The 21,222-nt window shown below is 39.2% G+C and overlaps 1 protein-coding gene and 1 long non-coding RNA gene across 20 annotated transcripts in view; both read left to right on the top strand.

Moving 5' to 3' along the window:
* LOC117938292 overlaps nucleotides 1–4,972 on the top strand; it is a 41,497-nt gene extending 36,525 nt beyond the window's left edge. Inside the window, exon 4 of the long non-coding RNA XR_004655366.1 lies at nucleotides 4,890–4,972. This is a non-coding gene — a long non-coding RNA (uncharacterized LOC117938292). The remainder of the gene's footprint in view (nucleotides 1–4,889) is intronic.
* Nucleotides 1–21,222, top strand: part of robo2 (roundabout, axon guidance receptor, homolog 2 (Drosophila)) — a 331,658-nt gene that overhangs the window by 40,840 nt on the left and 269,596 nt on the right. For 10 of the 19 annotated variants that reach the window (XM_034862661.1, XM_034862776.1, XM_034862720.1 and 7 more), the window contains exon 1: nucleotides 16,027–16,463. The exons of 1 other annotated variant lie outside the window; for it this stretch is intronic. In XM_034862661.1, coding sequence (XP_034718552.1) covers nucleotides 16,340–16,463 — 124 coding nt within the window. In that variant the 5' untranslated portion in view covers nucleotides 16,027–16,339. Of the gene's footprint in view, nucleotides 1–16,025; nucleotides 16,464–21,222 lie in introns of those variants that run through there. 8 more of the 19 variants (XM_034862736.1, XM_034862745.1, XM_034862782.1 and 5 more) reach the window with 2 other exon arrangements.

The following is a 21,222-nucleotide window of genomic DNA, read 5'->3' on the forward strand; positions in this document are numbered from 1 at the left end:
TTCTTCTCATTTAACCCCAGGAGTTTTTCTTATAATGTAAATTGCTTCTGTTATTATCTAGGCTTTTTATAGCACTTTGAATGATAAGTGGAGTTTTCTTTTGTGGCACACTGATCAGTAAATGGCAATTTGCTGCCATGGTTGGACTCATCCTTCCATTTCACTGTAATGACCTTTCTCTTTTATTATAGTGTACTCATATCCACCAGATTTCCTTTATCTTTCTTACTACTGTGACCTCTCAATTCTGGACAAGGCTGGGGTCCTGAACACCAGTCCACTTTCTAACCGACCATCCAGAATTGGAGCACTTGAAGACCCCTCCTGAATGCTGTCCCCTGTCACCTGAACCTGTTAGTTCAACCATTGCATTTAATAAAGATTTTTGTGCCTGACGTACCACATTGATTCACAGAATCAGTCATTACCAATCAATACATTGCAGTGAGACCTTGGATTTAGATAGATATTTTAAGACCTACCCACCCCCCTCTGTTTTACGCTTTCTTGCTCCCATTCTTTGTTGCAACATTTATATTATGTTGTAGGAGAAAGGCAAACAGTTGAGGTTCAGCCAGAAACAAACACACAACACAGACTCATGATGAAAACCAGCTTGCAGCCAGCTATGACCAGCTGACAAGCAATTTATCATTAAAACATTCATATTCATCCTTGCATCATCATTGCAGTCCATGTGAAAAATGCGCTGTGGTCATCTGTGTGTCTGGCACTTTGTGTAAAATTAATAAACCAAGTAGTAGTTGTTTGTTTTGAATGAAGTTGATGGTTTTTGGTTGGATGATGGTGTACATACTGTAAGCGTTTTAAGAAAAAATAATGAAAAATTAAAGTAAGTACCACCTGTATATAACTAGGGCTGTCAAACGTTAACGCACGTAATTATTCTAATAAAAAAATGCATTATTTATTTAACACAAAGTAAGCCTTTTATCGAGTTTAACCCCAACCTTTTCCCATTATCACATCATGGATGGTTACGCTTTGTCTGTTACATGTGGTTAGCAAACGCAAGTAAACGATGTCAGAGGCGACAGTGCCGGCTCTGCTAAATGGCAACTTTCGTTATAAAAAGCTTCCAGATGGAAGTTTTGTTAAAACCAGTGGTTAATGGTTGATATAATAAAACTGAAGAATCTGTTTCTTTAAACCAGTGTGTCATGCATTTATTTATTTCAACACTGCACATTTACAAGTAAATCCTATTTTAAAATTGTGTTTAAACTAGCGCTGGGACGATTTGTTGACATAACCAACGTCATCGATTTACTGTACATAATAAATTTTTAATTAATTTGTTTTAGAGCCAGACTGATATATTGGCGGGTCCATAATATCGGCTGATATTAGACATTTCCCAATCTATTGGCACCAGCATTTTTTTTTTCATCACAATCACTTATAATGACAAATGATTCTGATAAATGAACATTTCAAAAATAAAAACGGACTGTCCACCATGTTCTGAGCATTGTCGCTGCATAGTTTGTCCACCAGAGGGGACTCTTCCACAACCCTTTTTGTTTGGTCAAAGGACTTTAAGTTTCATATCTTAAGTTTGTATTTTTATACATTTTTACTTAGCAGAACTTTAATATATTTTGATGTTCCTCTGTTCTGTTGTGACAATAAAACAAATCATTATCGTATTTTAGTGAGAACTACAAAAAACTAATGTTAGGGACATCTGTTTATGTTTTGTAACGCGTTTCTGGATTATAAAAAAAATATATATATATATATAGGGTGATATATCGGCATATCAGATTTTTAAATAACCAAATCTTCGTATCAGTATCTGCCTTAAAAATTGCTGTGGACAGCCCTAGGTTAACCGTGATTAATCACAGCGCACGCCTGTGATTAACTTGATAACAGTTTTTAATCGATTGACAACACTAACCCCATTTCGGTGCTTTGCAGCTGAGTTTCAACCGACTTCTACAACCTTCAACTTGGACTCATAAAAGCTGGCTAACTGTCGTCCCTGTCAGTACAGTCTGAGAGGTGGATGAGACATGTCATCTCAACAAAATTTAAAATGTGTTTTGTGGCCCCTTAGCTGAGTGGCTGCCAATCTTTCTTATCGCCAGGCAGATATAATGCCCAACACTACTCCCGAGAGCAATGGGCCCACCCCAGCACATCAAGGGGTGTCTGTCTGTCTGTTTGTCTGTATGTATGAAGGGACCCAGGTGGGGGTTTTGTGGAGCTGGACCTTGAATTCCCTCCAAAGTGTTTCTATATATGTCAGCAGTTTGACTTCTCTGCTTCCTGTTGAAGGGATCGGAATAAGAATTATGTTTTCCGAATTTGTTATACAGCAACCAACACTATAATATACAGTGTGTGCCTCCACTGTAGTAATGGTACTGCATATTCTCAACTGTAGCTCGAAAAACATAACTTCACAGCTCAAATAACTGAAATATGTGAAATCTATGCATTTCTGAGAAACCTAAATGAAGGAACTGACTTTACTGCAAATATATATGCAAGTAGATGTGGCTGGAAATACTCCTCTCTTCAAGGGAGCGCTTCAAGAATCTTGAACTCTTCTCCCCTGCATTAACAATTTTAAATGGACATTACATTTTAGTAAAGTAATAGAAATACTGAAAAGAGCTACAGCTGTAAACAGGACTGGTCTCAGGGTATATGCAGTGTAGTCAGCGAGTTTCAAGTTATAAAGGCCACCTTGTACACTTGTTTCAGTATGATTAGACATTACCAGTTAGCTTTTACCCAAGCAGTTGATGATTGAAAAAATGATGGTGAAGGATTAATTCAGCAGATGTTGATTTAGATACATGGCAATTCAAGCATGCTTCAAAAACATTACTGCACTGCCAGTTTACTGACTCTGATTTTTGGCAATTGGCAGTATTGTTGATCTGGACAGGGGCTGCCCGACAATTGAACATTTGTTTCAGTAGCTGAATATAAATGTACAAGAGCATGTTACCATCATCAGTTATCAGTCAGACATAAACATTTCTCCAGAACCAATGTGTTAAAATCAGACACGTTTCCAACATTTTGTCACCGATATCAAAAGTTATTCTATTTTCTAGAAGAGAGCAAAAGATTGCGGGGGGAAAAAAGAATAGGATTATAAAAATGTGCATTTCTCTCCTGCTGTTATTTCTACCTAGTCATATTTTGAACTGGATATAAGGGGGTATATTTCATATTGACTGGCTGATTATGCTTATTCAATTTGCAGTGATCAAAAGTGTTGCTGAAATTGAAGTATGAGCTGTAGGCTTAGCTGACTGTATGGATGCTAGGCTGGCAGCACCAATAAAGCCTGAGGGGCTCAAGTCTACCTGGAAGTGTCTGGGAGATGATGTGATTGTTGCTGATGATATTGGGGTAATGGATGTGTATAGCTTTCAGTCTACCAGCAGTCTTTCCTACTTCTCTGTCTGTAGGTGGGGATCTGATTTTGTAAACACCTCCAATAAGGTAGTCTAAGAGACGGTGTCTCACTCTATCCATCTGAGTAAATAGCACTCCCACAATGCTTTTGGTGTATGTTTTTATAATGAGAGCTTCTTTTGCTTATCCCAGACCACCTTTTGGCATTTTTGCCACAGTTATTTTATGTTTGATAATAAATAACCCCAGTGCAGTTAATTTATATTCTTAGAGTAAACACGCCTCCAGACTGCATATAGCTGATGATCAATTGGTCAACAGTCTAGTAGTTTGCAAATGTACAGTATTCAAATGAATGAGACTGTGCAACAGCCTGAAGCTGAACTGAGGTAATGATTTATGTCCAGTGGCACATTGACTTCAGATAAGTACAGCCCATTTCTCACCTTTCCATAACATTACCTGTAAAGATTGTGCTTCTTTTCTCCATGATGCACCAGTTTATAAATGTAGAATGGGTACATGTACTGTGTTGTTTACCTGTATGCAGTAAAATTATTACATTACACATTACAACTACTAAATGACAGAGGGTGAATGACGCAATGGTATAACTTGTGTGAGGCTGAATCTAATTATTTATGTATTCATAATAAGCAATAACTTGAAAATGCTGTTAACTGAAATGACTTTGACAGTTTTGATTTTAAAGTAACTATTCAGCACTCTGATCTTGCACTGCACAATCCCAGGGAAATAATATCAAAGCCATAATTGGATCTAAATGTAATGTTGCATTTGCCTTCACATTAGAGCAGCAGCTATTGATTATTTTACCAAGTAATCCGATAAGAAAATATTTTGCTTTAACAAAGAGCAAAAGTGAATGTACAACAGAAAAACAACTAAAATAAACAACTAACCCAATCAGCTAACCAGCTCTTTGTCTCTCATAGTGTCACTGCAGCGTGCTCATCAGCAGGCGGGGTTCCCAGGGTAGGTACTATACCTACATCATTACAGGTCTGGGCATTTATTCAAAGGCTGTGCTGCTGCACTTTTCACCTGTCCTTTGCTAGCACAGTCCAGTGGCTAATGCAGCAAAATGGCAGCTTTTAAGTTTAAATGGTTCTAAAACTTAATTTTGTCAATTTTATATATTAATCATACTAAACTTAACTGGGCAACTGTGTATAAGGTAAGATAAGCCTTTATAGTCTCATATAGGAAACAATCATCTTGGGCATATAAGAGAAACAAATTGGAGACACATTGCACATGAACACACAATAAACATACATTTGACATTGTATGTTCATTTGCATATTTGTGACATCATTACGCAAAAATCACAAATTCAATACAGGAATTTATTTTACCTTTTTATTATTACTTAGTTGGCCTATCTTTGAAGTGAAATAAATTCTACAAAGGAAGGAAAAAGGATTGATAAAGAATTCTTAAAAAACTGGCTTGCCCAGGGCCAGGTCACAATTTATTTTATTTTTTTGCAGGATGGTAGGGGAAGACACATCCCTGATTGGCTCGCCCTGACATCCTTACCCTAATCCTTACCCTACTATTCAGAGAGAGGTGACTGTTTTGGAGGCCACAAGAGAGAAATATCTTGCATGCTCGCTGGACAGTACTAGCTAACAAAGTCACTAAGTTGGCAACACTGTTTTCATGGAGACAGACGCTGTGTGCATGGTGGGGAGGGGCTGTGTCTGTTTGTGTAGAGTGACAGAGAGACGGAGGAGAGCAGAGAAAGGAAATGTAGCTGAACGAATGCAGGTTTTAAATAGTATTAAAAATAAATAACGAAACGCAGCGTGTGACGGCCGGTGTTGATTGTGTGGCAGACCGCCAAAAATTAGTCTATGTGTGGGAAACACTGCATACTGTGGTAAATAACTTTTGTATTGCACAATTCCCAATCGCATAATACCTTATCAAATATAACATACCATATACAGCACTGTTTACTTTAGGATTTGTTTTTGCCGTGGGGGCAGGTTTTATTTTTGTGTAAGTCGCCACGTTGGTTTGTTTTGGTCTTATATTGCATCTATAGATGATCCTGCTGAGAAGATGGTTAGTTAAGCCAGCATTAAAGTTTACAAGAATTTGTCCAAATTTCAAGATTTGTGGCAAACTAAGAAACAGTTAGACTACAAAACAGATTTAGTTATAGCTTGTTTGTCATTATTCGATATTTGGTGTAGAGTAGAGCTGTGTTTGTGTGAACAGCACGGTGGACGAGAGTGGACTGCCCAGACAGATCACATTAAAGTATATCACTTCCTACATGTGTATGCCTGTAGATGGGTGAGTGGGTATTGATAGGTGTATTTACTTTTAGGTTTTGTTTTGTAGCCTACTTACAGTAACGAGTGTAGTGGTAGCTTTCCCAGTCAGGTACTTGTGGTACGTGCGTGCGTGTGTGCGTGCGTGTGCGGTGCTGTTCAGAATCCCGTCTATCTTCCAAAACGTAACGTTTGTATCCAGACAAATTGAGCTTGAAGCTCCAAATTGCCAAAATTATTTAGATATTGAGCCATTACATTGCAAATTTTTTAGATAACAGGAGCCTATGCTTGTGATTTAGCCTTTGATCTGTAACACACTACCTGAACACCTTTTTCTTGTCTCCCGTTTCACTCTCCACAACGCTGTCTTCGGTCAAGAAGTCACATTGTGAGATTGATGACAGTTAGCTCACCAGCCTGTTTATGTTTTGTTGAGATGTTATTGTGTTTTGAGATGTGAGAGAGACACTTAGAGGAGAAGAGGGAGTTGAGAGCTGGGACTGTGAAAACCTGTTATTTAATTGAGTGGTGATATAGAGCGTACAGTGTTGGTCTGAAGAGCTGCTGACCTTCACCAGAGAGATCAGTCATCAGGTGAAACTCCTCAGCCCAAATGGGGAAAGGAGCGCTGTCCATATCTGTCCATGTACCATTCCTCTTTACCCCACTAATGGAGACTGAAGTAGCAATAAATTGATTCTTCTTATAACAGTTTCATAATGCACTTCAATTGTAGCACAACCTGTGCATTGTGATTGTAATCAAACATTGTTCATCCTGTAATGGATTTTATGTACAAATAATCTTTGTTAATGTCTGCTAATATCTTCTTTGGTTGCCTTGGTTCCCCTGAACTACGTCTGCTTCGTTTTCTTGGGATTTTATCCTGTAGGCGTGGGGGAATGAATTGTTGTTAAACCCTTTTGTTCACTAACACAGCTAATTAATATGAACGTAATGCATGTAGCTTATACTATGCAGTGTTTTTCTTAATCACGTCAAAGCAAATTAATAATAAAAAGCATAATATCAAGCACCTTTGCCATTGTGGTATAATCAATCATACTAATCCTATTACCCATTATTTATCATTATGGTGGAGTGTAATTCCAATCTCATGCTATCAGCCATAAGACTTTGCTTCAGTTTACACATTTGTCTACATCTGTGCATGTGTGCTATAAAGGATTTAAATATATTTATCATATATCCTGCTGAGCTACTGATGTAAAGACATGAATATTTTAGGTACTTTAAATGTTTTCAATGTAAAAACTATAATTGAAAATACACAATGTGTCTGATACAACCTTGAAGGCTGCACAAAACAGTAAAAGTATTAAGTTACTGCGCTACTTTCACACAGGTGTTTTAACATACTTTGGCAAATTAGATCTCTACTCAGTACTGTATCGGAGGAACAAACTGTTTAATTGTAATGCCTCTTACACTCCTTTGAACTTTGTTGCAGCTGCAAGGGACAGCACAGTCAGGTGACGTCATGCAACCCCCCTCGTAGCTCCTTCCCACCCTTTCATATTTTCATAAACGGACATTTCAACCTCTCGGGTTTCAAAAATAACATTGTGCACACCTGTCAGTTTTCCGGAAAGTGTTCATTTACACATATACGTGTATATATGCCGTCAATGCCATCAAGAGCATGCCAAACCTGTAGGTGTCAGTTCAACGAGAAGCTCAAGGCCACGTTAGCCAATCAGAATCCTGAAAATAATTCAATTCAATTTTATTTATAGTATCAATTCTTGACAAGAGTTATCTCAAGACACTGTACAGATAATAATTTTCAAGGACCCAACGATTCTAGTTTTTCCCCCAAATAGCAACAACAGCAACCCATCACTTCCTTTTTCTTCTCTTACTCGGCTGCTTAAAACGCCATTTGTCTCAGTTTACATTCAAACAAAGATTTCAAAAATCTCCACTCTCGCCAGAGTTTTTAGAAAGACTTGTTTTTAGGGGAGAATTCTCCGTTATAGTTTAAACAAAGGGAACAAACAAAGGGGAATGTCTAAACAAGGCCTCAGTAGAGAACACCTGTGTGGGTCTTAATTTGTTACAGGATAAGTCAAAGTCATACAAATGTAATGTATTTGAAATATCTCAATGAAAACAGCAAACCCCTGGATCTGGAAGCAAAAAATGAAATCTGTAAAGACCCGGCTCTGTCTGCCCCATATTGATATCATATGATATGTGACTTTTCTGTCCATGATTCAAGAGTATGATCCCATCAATACGTTTTTACCATTTTCAGTTTGCCGTTAAGGGAAATATACATTTGGTGTAAAGAAGGGCCAAGGGATGGATTAGTGTGGAGACAAAAGAAAAGCTCAGCATGCAGTTTGGGTGGGTCTAAGAGATGGAGGAAAACCTCAGGATGGAGCCACGCTGCCACCAGAATATCATATAAGCATGACACTGTTGCTTTTTTTAGCACTTGCTTTCCAGTTTGCAATGCTCTATTAGACAAAATGTCCATCTGCCGATATATTCACAATGCACTATGGAGGTTGTTAACATGCCCTTGGCAAAAGGGTTTAGCTCTGTGGGGCAAGCATCTCCATAAATTGCGGCAGAGGCAGTTTTATTACAGGTTGTAAATAGAAGCTCCTGCCATATTTTATGACAGCCATCACTAACTCATTCTGATTCTTATTACCTCTCTGTTCTTTGACTTGAGAGACCATTCATGGACACATTCTATGCCCAAGTGTATGCGGTATTAAGGATTGATTGTAAAGGAATTTATTCCTGATGTAATTGCATCTTCAGCCTGCGCCACACTTCAATTGCTGTTTTCATGTACATTATAACAAGCCCAGCCTGTTTTCGAATGGTTAATTTCAAATTTACATATGGATGCCTGGCAATTTGATTGAAGATCTATTTAGTACAGTATGTTACACAATACATTTTTGATTAGATCATCAATATTGAGTTGAGGAAGCACCTACATTTTCTTTTTACAAATACAGTAATATTTGAATTCTAAATGGTTTAGTAGGAAATTATATACCAATTAATTGTACTTTTAATTAAGAAATGGCATGACCCTTAATCAAAACCAAACTGCCTTACATTTCTTGATGGACATTGCTTAACTAGCCATTATGATTTCTACAAGGATCAGTTATCTGACGGACAAGCCAGGCACAAATGTACATAGCAATCATATTAACTAATCGTTTTCTACAAACTCTGTCCTTTTCTAGGCTGGCTGGTTTACTTTTTGAATTGGCTGACAGAGCTGTAATCTGCTTATGATCTTTAGCATTTGGTTGCCAGTAGCCATACTGAGAGTAGTGCTCTATTCAAGTATGTTGCTTTGTCGACCATAATATGTACATTTTGAATGAAAATTAGAATATAAACAAATGTCCTAGCTAATATGTTTGCAATGCCCATATTGGTAAAAATGCAGGGGGAAAAAACATTTAGCTCCTTACAAAAGAAAGGTTCCACCACTGATTATTTGCTTGAAACTTGATGGGCTCTGATTAAAATTATAATTACAAAGTTAATCATTACCCAGAGGTTACCATTGCATGAGAAATGATTATTTCACTGCTGCAGAACAGTCATTTCAAGAGAGAAACAAACAAATCTTTTCCATTATAGACTTCCAAACTACACCTCTGTCCTGTGCTGGGACACACATGGGCGGAGTGAATGGGGATGGATGGTTGGATTAGGAATGCCGGGAGCGAGTAGATTATCCAGTATCTGGGTAGGCAGATGCGCAGAGGAGAAAACGACTACACAAAGAGCCAGATCTCCATCAGGGGATCAATTCATGGTGCTCGCTCTGTCACTTCCTGTGAAAAAGCAAATTTCATGGTGTGTTTTCAAGAGGCCAGTGCCGGAAAAACACAACAGAAGACATTTTCTCTGTCTCTCCTCTATCTACTCCTTTTTTTCACCTCTACTTTTTAGCTTTTCCTACTCTACACCTACTTACTCTCCATTTCTGGGTTCAGTTGTAAGATGTGCTGATGTGCTCTGTCTTCTCTTGCACACATGCACTTTTAAGAGACACATGAATGCACGCATGCTGTAACCTATATTTGCTGAGTATGGCAAATGCCTATGTGTAAATTTTTTAAGAGGTTTAGCCAGCGAGAGCTGGAGCGAGCATTGCTGTTGGCTGAGTTTCTCAGCCTGGGGCCCCTTGCCTCGCTCCCCCATTTCGCCCAGTAGAGCTTCATCCTTATCGCTGTCCTGCACCCCATCACTGCTGTAGCTGGGCTCCTCTCCTGCTTGACCACATTTATCCAGGGGCCTCTTGTCTGGGGGTGATAAGCTGTCAGACTTACCAGTGTGGTTGTAGGGGTTCCATACCCGCTCCCCTTTACCCCACTCCTTCCACAGTAGTAGTGACTATTTTGGTGACAAAACCCTACTTAACAATACTTCTGTGCATTTTTGCATTTATTTCTATACATCTGCCTTGACTATCACACACTGCACAGGTTCCCCTCGTATCCCTCTTCTTCCCCCTTCTGTTTTTTAGTACTGAATAAAGAGCCAAAATAACATTTTGAAGCCAAAACAACTTTGAATGGTTAATGTAATGGGCTCAAAGGGATCTTAGACAAAGACACTGTGAATTTTAATTTCAGCTACACTTCACCAGATTTGTCTGTGTGAACTAATTTTACACAAGAGGCAGCAGACAGTCTGTCTTTTTTATCCACTGATGACACACACAAGTTTGTTTTTGGACTTTGTATTCAGAACTTTTCCCCACATAGTTAGTATAACTGCTACAGAGTCATGTGTTATTGTGTCATTTAGTTGCTTAGGAAAAGGAGTCTGATGCACGCTAGCTTTAAGATTAGCTTTGGTTTGGTAAACGTAAAATATTTCTCGCAACTCTTTGATGTCGCATTTCAATGAATTTAGTGTGAGAATAAGAGTTTTATCTTCAAAGGGGTAAATGAATACTGTGCAGCAATTGCAACAGTACTACTGCCATTATAGCAGCAAATGTTGTTTTCAAGGTCCTTGCTCTACACCTGTGGCTTGTAAAGGAGCACAGCCATGTGACCAAGCTGTCACTGTAGACCACTTACTGTTCAGCACAAGCTGTACCACATGCTTCCATGTACTTTCAGGTCGTCCTCCACTAACTGCTTGTGTCTAAGCTATTTGGTGTTTAGCCTTGCCAGCATCATTTAAATTTGAAGCCCAAGGTACCTCGCCTGGCTCTTTATATTAAAAAAGAATAATCCCTGAGTAAAACTGTTTAACTCAAAAAGCTCCAGGCCACTAATGAAAAGACTACTACTTAGATGTGTAGACCTGCAGCAAGATATTTTGTAGCATTAGAGTTTCAATCTACCTTGTTTAGACTTTCATACTTTTTCTTCAGAATTATGTACTTTAGCTATAGCCCAGAGAAAAGCAAACATTGTGCTTGTTTATCTGTCATCAGAAATGTGTATTTCCAACAGATGCTTCTGCTGGTGTCTTAGAGAAAATACACATCTTATTCCTCATGTGCAGAAACCTTAATTATAGTTCCTGGTGTTGTTTCAGGTTGTTATGAAAAGCGTAAAGGAAGAAGAGAATGGGTGGTGGTAGGGGGTGGAGCAGGTAAGAAACAAGTGAAGATTATGTGCGGATTCAACAAATTAATTTGCAGTCTATAAAAATGATTCCTCAGAAGCTGTAATTAGGACATTAAAGCCATGGTGTGTGCATGAGACAGCCTGTTCATACTCCCCGCTTGTGAAGTACCGGTTTTATGAACTTGGGTGCATAACGACCTTGCAGCTTAATCAGAGAAATGTGACTGATATCTTGATAAACAGTTTGCCTCGCATCCAAAAAACAGGCTCTTACAAAATCATGGCATGTTTTTTTTTTAACACATGTACTGTATGTTGACTCTGCTATATTGGAGAAGTTGAGCTTTTCCACAGTTATTTTGCAATTTTCCACAGTTCCAACAGTTTCCATTGCAGCGCTTCCACAAGTGCTAACTTGGAGCAATGACATAGACAGCTACAGTAGTTACAGTAGTTCATCTTATAAGTTTGATGATAGGATAGTTCTTTTCTCTGTGGAGTGTAGAGCTGATATGGTTAGTACAGGGCTCCAGAGTGCGACATACAACAAAAAAATCTCTCTGGTGTGACTACAACATTTTCATTTCACCTTAAACTTTGAAAACATACCTTTAATTCCAAATAAAGAAAACAATTGATTGTTTTTCTGTGAAGAAAAAGGCTGCAGTGCATTGGCCGTGACACCTGTACCACATCATCAGTGGAGGTAATTTAGATATTATTGTAATTATTGCAAAGAGTGCGGCCAAAGCATGGCTGAGAACGGTGCTTTTGGTGTCGGAGCATTATGTTCCAGAAAATATTTATCTGCTTTATTTCTGTTTACAACAATTTACATTATGTATTTTTTGTGAAATTACTAATGTGTATTGGAACTGACAAAAACCACGCTTAACTCTAGAGTTGTGACAAGACCTCATCCCACGAGATCTCGCGATATTAAAACGTGACAATATTTCTCGTCAAGTGAAAAGTTGTCTCCTATTATCAGAACACAAATTCAGATTTAAAAAAGAAAAAAGGTACGTTGGTGCTACCGAGGACCGATTCATGTTTAATCAAGCTGAGTCAAATTTTAGTCCCTAAGAGCATGTAAGCGTGAGCTTCATTAAGTCACAGTGAGTCATGGCAATGCTGGTAAAGTGGTCGCAATCATGGTTACAGTTCTTAAAACTTCATGCAGACAGCGTTTGCTGCAATGTAACATAATGGTGAGATTCTGGTGCAGTTAACTTGGCACTTCCGAGACAGAAAGGCACAACAGTGTCCAATATGCCCTGGTGACAGACTGACAGGCTGAGGTTGTAAGGCAAGGCAAGGCAACTATGTTTCTATTACACATTCAGCAACAAGGTAATTCAAAGTGCTTTACATAAAACATTAAAAGAGCAATCAAAAATGGTCATGAAAATGATCAGGCTAAAATAGAATGATACAATTACAAGAATATAAGTTACACTGCAGTGTGTTTCCCAACAGGGTTGGTCCTGTTATCAACGCCACTGGAAACTGCCATGAACTAACGCGACGCAAACAGAACGTCTATGGTGAACTGTCGCTAGCAATGAGGACGCGCTGATTAGTGACAATTCTCTCCAACCAGTCAGTAGTCTGCAGGTTTTCACGTCACCTTTTGGTGTTGTCTCAGCTTGCTTAGAACCTCGACGGAGGTGATACTAAAAAGTACCTGTTGGCAAGTACCAGGGACTTTTTTCCATAATGTGAAACCCAAAAAGTATTGTAGTCAAGCAGGCACCATGTTTTTTTAACATCTTTTAAATGAAATAATAGTGTCAACATCTTTTTACATGAAAGTGTCACATTCAAAGTAAAGGTACATATTTCCAAGGCTTCAGCTAAATGACTGCTCTGGTAATGGGCATCCCATCATTCAGTTTTTCAGCCACGTAATCAAACACTCTCCTGTCAATCTCTTGAAAGCTGCTGCTTTAATTTTCTCTGGCTGTTTGAATTTTTAGACGATGTATCATCTCCATGACAACACCTCGTTGTACTACTGTTCTAACTTCCGACTTTTAGGCTTTTCTTGTAGCTGGATATATCATTTGTTGCGTCTAAATATGAATGTGGATAATGTTGGTGATAGTGAGATGCTTGCTACAGTTACACTCCTAGTGATGAATCGGCAAAAACACGTTTTATTTCTTTTATTCACAGCTTTGTTCTAACACCGTTGGGCACACTCTATCTTCTGTCACTCTCCATCTGGCTTGACCACACTGAGGCTTAAAAGTTTGAGCACACCATGTAAAAAATGGTATTAATGTGCATAAAGAAGCCAAAAAAAGATTGAAAAATCTCGAAAAGGCTTCAAACGACAGAGTCGACATTCGTATAATATGTCACAAAAAGTTTGGGCACCCTGCAGAGTTTCTAGCATGCACCACCCCCTTTGGAATGCTGAGACCTGACAGCGTCATGGATTTTTCTCAATCATCGTCTTGAAAGACCAGGTGATGTCAACCTGAAGGTTTTAAATGCCCAGACTCATCTGTCCTTACCCCAAAAATCAGCACCATGGCTTCTTCTAGCATTTCTTCAAAACCATTTTTGGAAATAGTTGACGCTCACAAAGCAGGAAAGGCTATAAGGAGGAGGGCAAAGCATTTTCAGATGCCAATATCCTCTGTCCGGCATGTAATTAAGAAATGTCAGTCATCAGGAACAGTGGAAGTTAAAGCAAGATCTGGAAGACCAATAAAAATATCAGACAGAACAGCTTGCAGGCTGGTGGGAAAAGCAAGTCCAAACCCACGTTTGACTGCAAGATCCATCCAGAAAGACCTGGCGGACCCTCTTCTACGTCTTCTACCCTCTTCAAAACCTCTTCTACGTCCTCACCACAAAAATCAGCGTTTGAAGTTTGCAAATGAACATATCGACAAGCCTGATGCATTGTGGAAACAAGTCGGTGGACCGATGAGGTTAAAATAGAACTTTTTGGCCCAAATGAGCAAAGGTACATTTGGAGAAGTAAGGGCACAGAATGTAATGAAAAGAACATCTATCTAACTCTTAAGCATGGGGGATCAATCATGCTTTGGGGTTGTATTGCAGCTAGTGGCACAGGGAACATTTCACAAGTAGAAGGAAAAATGGATTCAACAAAATTTCAGCAAATTTTGGACGCTAACTTGATGCCATCTGTGAAAAAGCTGAACTTACAGAGAGGATGGCTTCTACAAATGGATAATGATCCTAAACACACCTCAAAATCCACGGTGGATTACATCAAGAGGCGTAAACTGAAGGTTTTGCCATGGCTTTCACAATCTCCTGACCTCAACATAATTGAAAATCTATGCATAGACCTTAAAAGAGCGGTGCGTGACAGACAGCTGAGAAATCTTAAAGAACTGGAAGACTTTAAGAAGGAAGAATGGGCGAAGATACCTCAAACAACAATTGAAAGACTCTTGGCTGGCTACAATAAGCGTTCCTAGCTGTGATACTTGCCAAAGGGGGCAGTACAAGGTATTAACTCCACAGGGTGCCAAAACTTTTGCAGACGCCCTTTTTAGTTTTCTGTTATGAAAGTGTAAATGATGGAAATAAAATCTAACTGTTTGTGACATATTCTACAAATGTCTTATCTGTCATTTGATTCCTTTTTGAGATTTTCTCATCTTTTCTTGGCTTCTTTATGCAAATAAAAAATACATATTTTTTACCTGGGGTGCCCAAACTTTCGAGCCCCACTGTATAATATAACCCTGCATTTGGGCGGTTGTTGAGGCTCCATCTGAAACTCTGCCATTTTGACCAGCTGTTTGTAACCTTAAAATAAAATGGATTATGGATCATTTCATTTCTATTGTGTATAGCTTACTTCACTATTGGCTGTTGTAACAGGTGACGCCCTTACGTTCTAAAACCAGCCTATGCGACTGGTTTAAGTCCAGCTGAGACTTTATTGAGACAAATGCCATGTCTCTCCATGTTTCAGACCCTGACACTATGTAGCTGTGAGGGACAGTGACTTGCTTCATTTAGGAGGCCAACACACATTTGACTTGTTTCAAGATATTATGTATAAGACAATCCCACTTTTTCAGACGTATTTTGAGAAAAAAAAGTCTTATATTACCAATACGGTAATAGATATTTGTGGAAGTTTAAAATACATTTCTCCACAATGTTTTGTTGACTTTCTCAACCATGAGCTGTCACAGCAGAGGGGGATGATGGGTTAAGAGCCGAGGACCCTACAATTTACCCACCAGAGTGCTCCTTTCTGATCTCCTACTCTCTTTCTCTCCATGCTCCATTGCCCCCAGCCAAGCCTAGTCCCTCACTTTGGCAAGGGAGATGCAATCTCCATGCAAATCCTATCCTGACAAAAAAACATCTCTACAAATATGGATCTTGCTTGTCCTTTGCCCCCATGGCTCACCTGTTATTGTTACTATCGTTTTCTTTGTTTGTTGGTTTACACTACAAGACAGCCTCAGTTCTTTCTAGCGTGCAGAAGGTGGATTGAGCTACCACCTCTTGTCTCTTCCACAATGGGAATCTTTAAGAAAACGGCAGAGCACAGAGGAATGAATTCCCTTTGAAACCTAGAGTGAGGAAGGCAGGAAATAATTTAGCAGTAGCTCCAGCATCGGCATCAACAGCGGTGTCAGCAGTGAGCGTGTGAGAGAGAGAGAGAGAGAGAGAGAGAGAGAGAGAGGGAGTGTGTGTGAGTGTGTGTTCCTATGCACTGCGCCGAGCGTAGCTGAGCCGTGCCGTCGCGTGGCAAGCTGTGTGTTCCTGTTTGGTTCCCGTGCGCTCTGGTGAGGCAGAGCTTAGAGAAAGGGAGAGATGTGGTTTCACTCGGAGCTTCAGCATCATTGAAGATCAGCACCCAGCCGGGGCATCACAGAGCAGCATGGTAGGACTAGAGACCCACTGCTGACACCAGCGTGACTGATGATGACAGCCCACGCGTGGGTTACCATGCGCCACAGCCGCGCCGCTCTAGGAGAAAACTCAGCCATGTGAAAGTGACTCGGCTGCCAGCAACTCTTGGACATGTTTTTCAGGGCTAAGTCTGGATTTCTTTCTGTGTTTGAACTTGTTTTTTTTCTCTTGGTGCTGTCTGGTAGTCCCGATCTCACCTATCAGGCAAGGACTAAAGGCAGATGGAACAAGGGGGGTAAGTGATGATGGAACCACATCTGCTGTTTGTGGTGTTTATTCATTTGTACATTTTTGTTTGATATTTTGAGCTGCTCTGCACTGTATGAGTATTCTTTCAAATGAAGATGGAGATTTTCAGTTGGTTTTTGGGTGGGACGGTTATATTTTGTATGACACAAACACTTTTTGAATTGGATATGTTGTGCCACCATCAGATTTATGTAAAAGTCTAGACATATACTGTACATAATGCTCTTCCTCTTGTATAGTTTTGTCTTAACATTTATGACTCACTTTGGCAGCTGAGTTGTGTTCAAAGGAAGTTGACCTGCTTCTTTCGCGTAGGAGAAAGTGATGACCACAGAATGGTTTTGTCTAACTTTTCAGTGGTAGCTAGCCAGTGTACAGATGTCCAAAAATAAACACTAAAGTTTTTTTTACGTTTTTCATAGTTTGGGATTTTTACTTTTACTGTTCTTTTGCTATCTTTCAGTGTTTTTGAAACCCCTCCGCCCTGTTAGCACATAATAATTTCACACACACACACACACACACACACACACACACACACACACACACACACACACACACTCACACACACACACTGCTCTCTTGGAGTGTGTTAAGCAGGATCATTACTTTGTGCACCCTGAAATGTTAGGTTGGCAGGACATGCCACCAGTGTCTCAGAACTCTCCTATTTGGTTTATTAACTTAGATCAACAGTTTTGAGGAGAGGTGTTTATAATTCATCTCAGCCTCTCCATGGGAGCGGTCCTCTTGCCTCTTTTGTAGCATTTAATCCCCTTTGTCGGATTAAAGGAACCTCTAATCTTAGTGCTAGTTCTTGGTGAGAAGGCTGAATTGATGCTCCTTGCCGCCCATCGGTACTGTTAGCACTCAAGGCTCACGCTCAGTGGGACGTGTGTGTCTTCAAAGAGGCAGTGTCACCACTGTGATCTATTAAATGATTCCTTGCTACTTTGCTTTTGCTCTTGTTCTGCGTCACGTCTTCTACTTTACATTTGTGCAAATAAATCTCTTTTGCAGCCCCCTTGTACCGTGGCCACGCACTTCTCACTGACATGCATTGTTACCACTCAGAAGTTCTGACTTAATGACTGAACCAGGCTTTCAGATTGGTGTTACACACTCTTCACTATCGGATGTCCAGTTTGTCTCGTGCTTTAATCAGTTCATATGTGCACAGAGTGTTAAAATAGGTCGTGCAACTTTAGGATAATTTCATTTCATTAAGCAGATTATTTTCTCTCAATGTAAAACATATGCTAGAAGGAAAACCAGGGAGAGAAAAAGGTTTCTTTTTGCCAGAGCTTTTCAAAACAAGATGCATTTTTTTAATCACTTTAAATAATAGCTAAACGTGTTCAAGGTTGGATTTTGATGTGTTTGGTGCCAATATTATTCACCAATCTGTAAACCAAGCGTAAAAGCAGATACAGTATGAAATCCCAGCTATCTCTGGCCTCTGGTGAAATGGAGGGCAGTGACCTCCCTCACTGTAATTGGGCCATAGACTCCATTCCTATCCGTGCACAGTCGAACAAGTCATTCCACAACCACACTCTGAATTGTGACCTTGCTCATTTAATTATAGTTTTGCAACACAGTTTAGAAAGACTGATATTTTCCATAATTAAGATAAGATCTGTGTAGGGATGACAAACGTTTATGGATTGCCTGTCATTACCTACAGAATATACTAGGTGGGAATAGAAATTAAACATAACATTCATGTGCCAGCATTGTATGCATGAATTTCTCTCACCGGCGGTCATTTTTATTGACTGTAAATTGCCATTCATTATCACATTTAACGCCATGATTTTTACGCTTGTCTGTCGCTGTCATTTGCCGCTGCACAGTGTTTGCAAAATTACCAATATTTTCCCTGCTGTTACTATTTATATAGGTAAGACACCGAAGGTTTGCATGCAGTAATGCAATGCAATGCATTGCATTGCTGTAAACCATCCTATTCACTCATTAGCAAATATATGGCAAAGCTTTGTGTTCTACATTTACAGTATTTATGTGACCCGTGTACTTAAAGACCACTAACTTATGGTTTTGTGACAAATCTTTGACTTATTTTTATTAACGTACAGCTAACTATTTTAAACTGTACAATATGAAGGAAGTCACCTTATAGTCAAATTATTTGCATTATGAAATAGATCTATTTGTTTTCTGATCATTGACAAACACTCATCTTTGAGACAGACTAACATGCACACTCTCTAAAAACACACCAGTAAGGTTCAGTAACATAAAAAAAAGATAAAGGTGTACATTTTCAAAATGGTCACGGAGAAGTTTTCCCTTCTCTAAGCATGCTACAGTGTGTCACTCTATGGGATAATGTGGGAACAACAAACAGTGTTTCCTCTGTTGATCTGAATCTGTCCGGAGGATAACTAGCCAGTTGAGATTGCATCTGTGCGTCCTTGAGAACTGTAAGTTATATAATTTATGTTGTCAGTTCTTTTAAGTCTTTTATTGTATTAGTCAACAGAACTTAATTTAAATTAAGTTAACTGGTGATTTTCGTTGTTTGTATTCTTCACCTACTAGCTAAATTGCACGTGGCTGTTGATTCAATATATTATCGATGAACCAAGTGTTGTTTGGACATACCTGCCCTCACTGCTAAAAAAAATGAAAATGAAAACACTGCATTTCCAAACAAATTGGGAAAGAAAAAACATTTTAAGCGTTTGTATTTATTAGTTCCTTGTGTGTTCATGATTCAGTGGGACCAACTGTTTCACTTTGACATTCAGCCATCCTTGCACAGCCCGATGTACGCTGACTGTGGGTAGTCAGTGGATTAACACTAGGTGTACCAGCTGTGGTATGGTGATGGTTGCAACAGCACATTATTTATTGCAATATCATCTCTAGAGAGTGGAACACTGGTTCTGAAGGTCTTGTCGTTCAGAAACAACCCATTTACTTACTTACTGTGCATGATGTCTAACATTGCCCAGAATCCAGAAAATAACTGCTCCTTTATATTCTTAAAACACCCTGCAGAGAGAGTCTCCTTAACTAATATCACACATGCACCTAGAAAACGGGCAGCAGGGATTGAAGTGAGCCTGGCAATAGGGCGGAAATCCAATTGGATGTATTACGATCCCACCAAACTGCAATAAATGGTAATGTGAAGACCGTACCAGGTGGAGAGAAGCATGGCTGTGTTTGCACAGAGCTTGAAGACAAACGATATGTGGACTAGCCCAGGTTTAGAAACAGGGTCATTTTTTGTAATGTTCTCAACAAATGATTTACCAAGCAGGGACCTGCAGAGGCAATCATTGAAAGATTAATGGTAAAAATAAGTGACCAACAACTATTACAGAATTACCGCTCACTCTCCTCTCTCCTATGGCTGAGTGTATCTGACCATCTGGGATGGGAGGGAGAGAGTATCCGATTCATGGACCAGGAGAGGAGAGCAGGAATTAATTTTAAGACATCCTACTCACACAGGAATAGAGTAGTCTACTACACATGAACAGCCCAAATTACTTACTTCATCACTGCGTTTGCACATAACTCATAACAATTAGTGAGTGCTATTCTGGGCTGCACTGACTACGAGAAATATTAAAGCAACCACTTACAGTAACCAAAAAATGTTCCTTAACATTAACTTTACTGCATATATTCAGGTTGCCTTCATTTCTGATTGAATTTGCAACTATTATTCTAAATGATTTAAATAATTGAAATCACTATTTAATGATCAAATCGTTGTATACATTTTGACCAGTCTAATTTTGATAGACTTAGATTTTTAAAGGATTTAAAGGACTTTACCCAGCCAAGCCAAGTTTATTTGGAAGTGACAAAAAGGTGAGCAGTAAAAAAGTTATCTAAACTGTCTGTAAGTATCCATGATAGTTTACAGACCAGCTTTCTGGTTCACTTTTGAGCTACATAGTTGTTCGTGCACACTGTTTTTCTATGTACTGAGAGAATATTTCTTAAGTTACATGTGTGCTAACTTTCACCTTTAATTTTTATACAAAGTAGTAGATAATAACATGCCTAACCGTTGTCTTGCAGCCTGCTCTTGATTGTTACTCAGTTTGAAATGTTTAGCGATGTTGCAGCATTTGCAGAGCTACTTAGAAAAATACAGTTTAAATAAACTGGATTTAATCTGTAAAGCTTAATTTTCCGCTGGTATGTCCAATGCTAAAAAATGTATGTTCTTACCTAATTTGATAAGTACTTTAGCAGCTTTTTTTTAGCCCCATTAGGTCAGCGCTGGCACCTGCGACAGAAAAACATGTACCTCATATGTCTTGTTTAATATCTCCAGATCAATAAAGCGTAGAGACTTACTTTGTTTTTTTAGAAGCAGAGGAAAGCGGTGTTTCATCGAGGTCCTGACAATTGTAACCCATCCCAAAACTTTTTTTTAATCAATCATGGAAGCACAGTGTCATTACAGTGTCTTTGTAACATGAATAAATGATTTTGAATTCAGAAAACAACTTGCACGTATGTATCGTTTGCTTTGCGACCTTTGTACCGATTGTCTCGCCGTGGCACTAGCTGAATAGCTGAGAGTCTGCCCTTTCCAGCGACATCTTCCTTCCACAAGCTTAGAAATCCGTCTGTAAAGACAGGGACTTTTCAGAGCCGGTGCGAAAACTCTGCACACAGTTCCACTTAGACTGACAGCTTGGTTGACCAATCACATGAAGCAATGTGCACAAAGAGTTTGCTCAGCGAATAGA

This window comes from Etheostoma cragini, chromosome 3, assembly GCF_013103735.1.
Source record: "Etheostoma cragini isolate CJK2018 chromosome 3, CSU_Ecrag_1.0, whole genome shotgun sequence".
Classification (NCBI taxonomy): Eukaryota; Metazoa; Chordata; class Actinopteri; order Perciformes; family Percidae; genus Etheostoma; species Etheostoma cragini.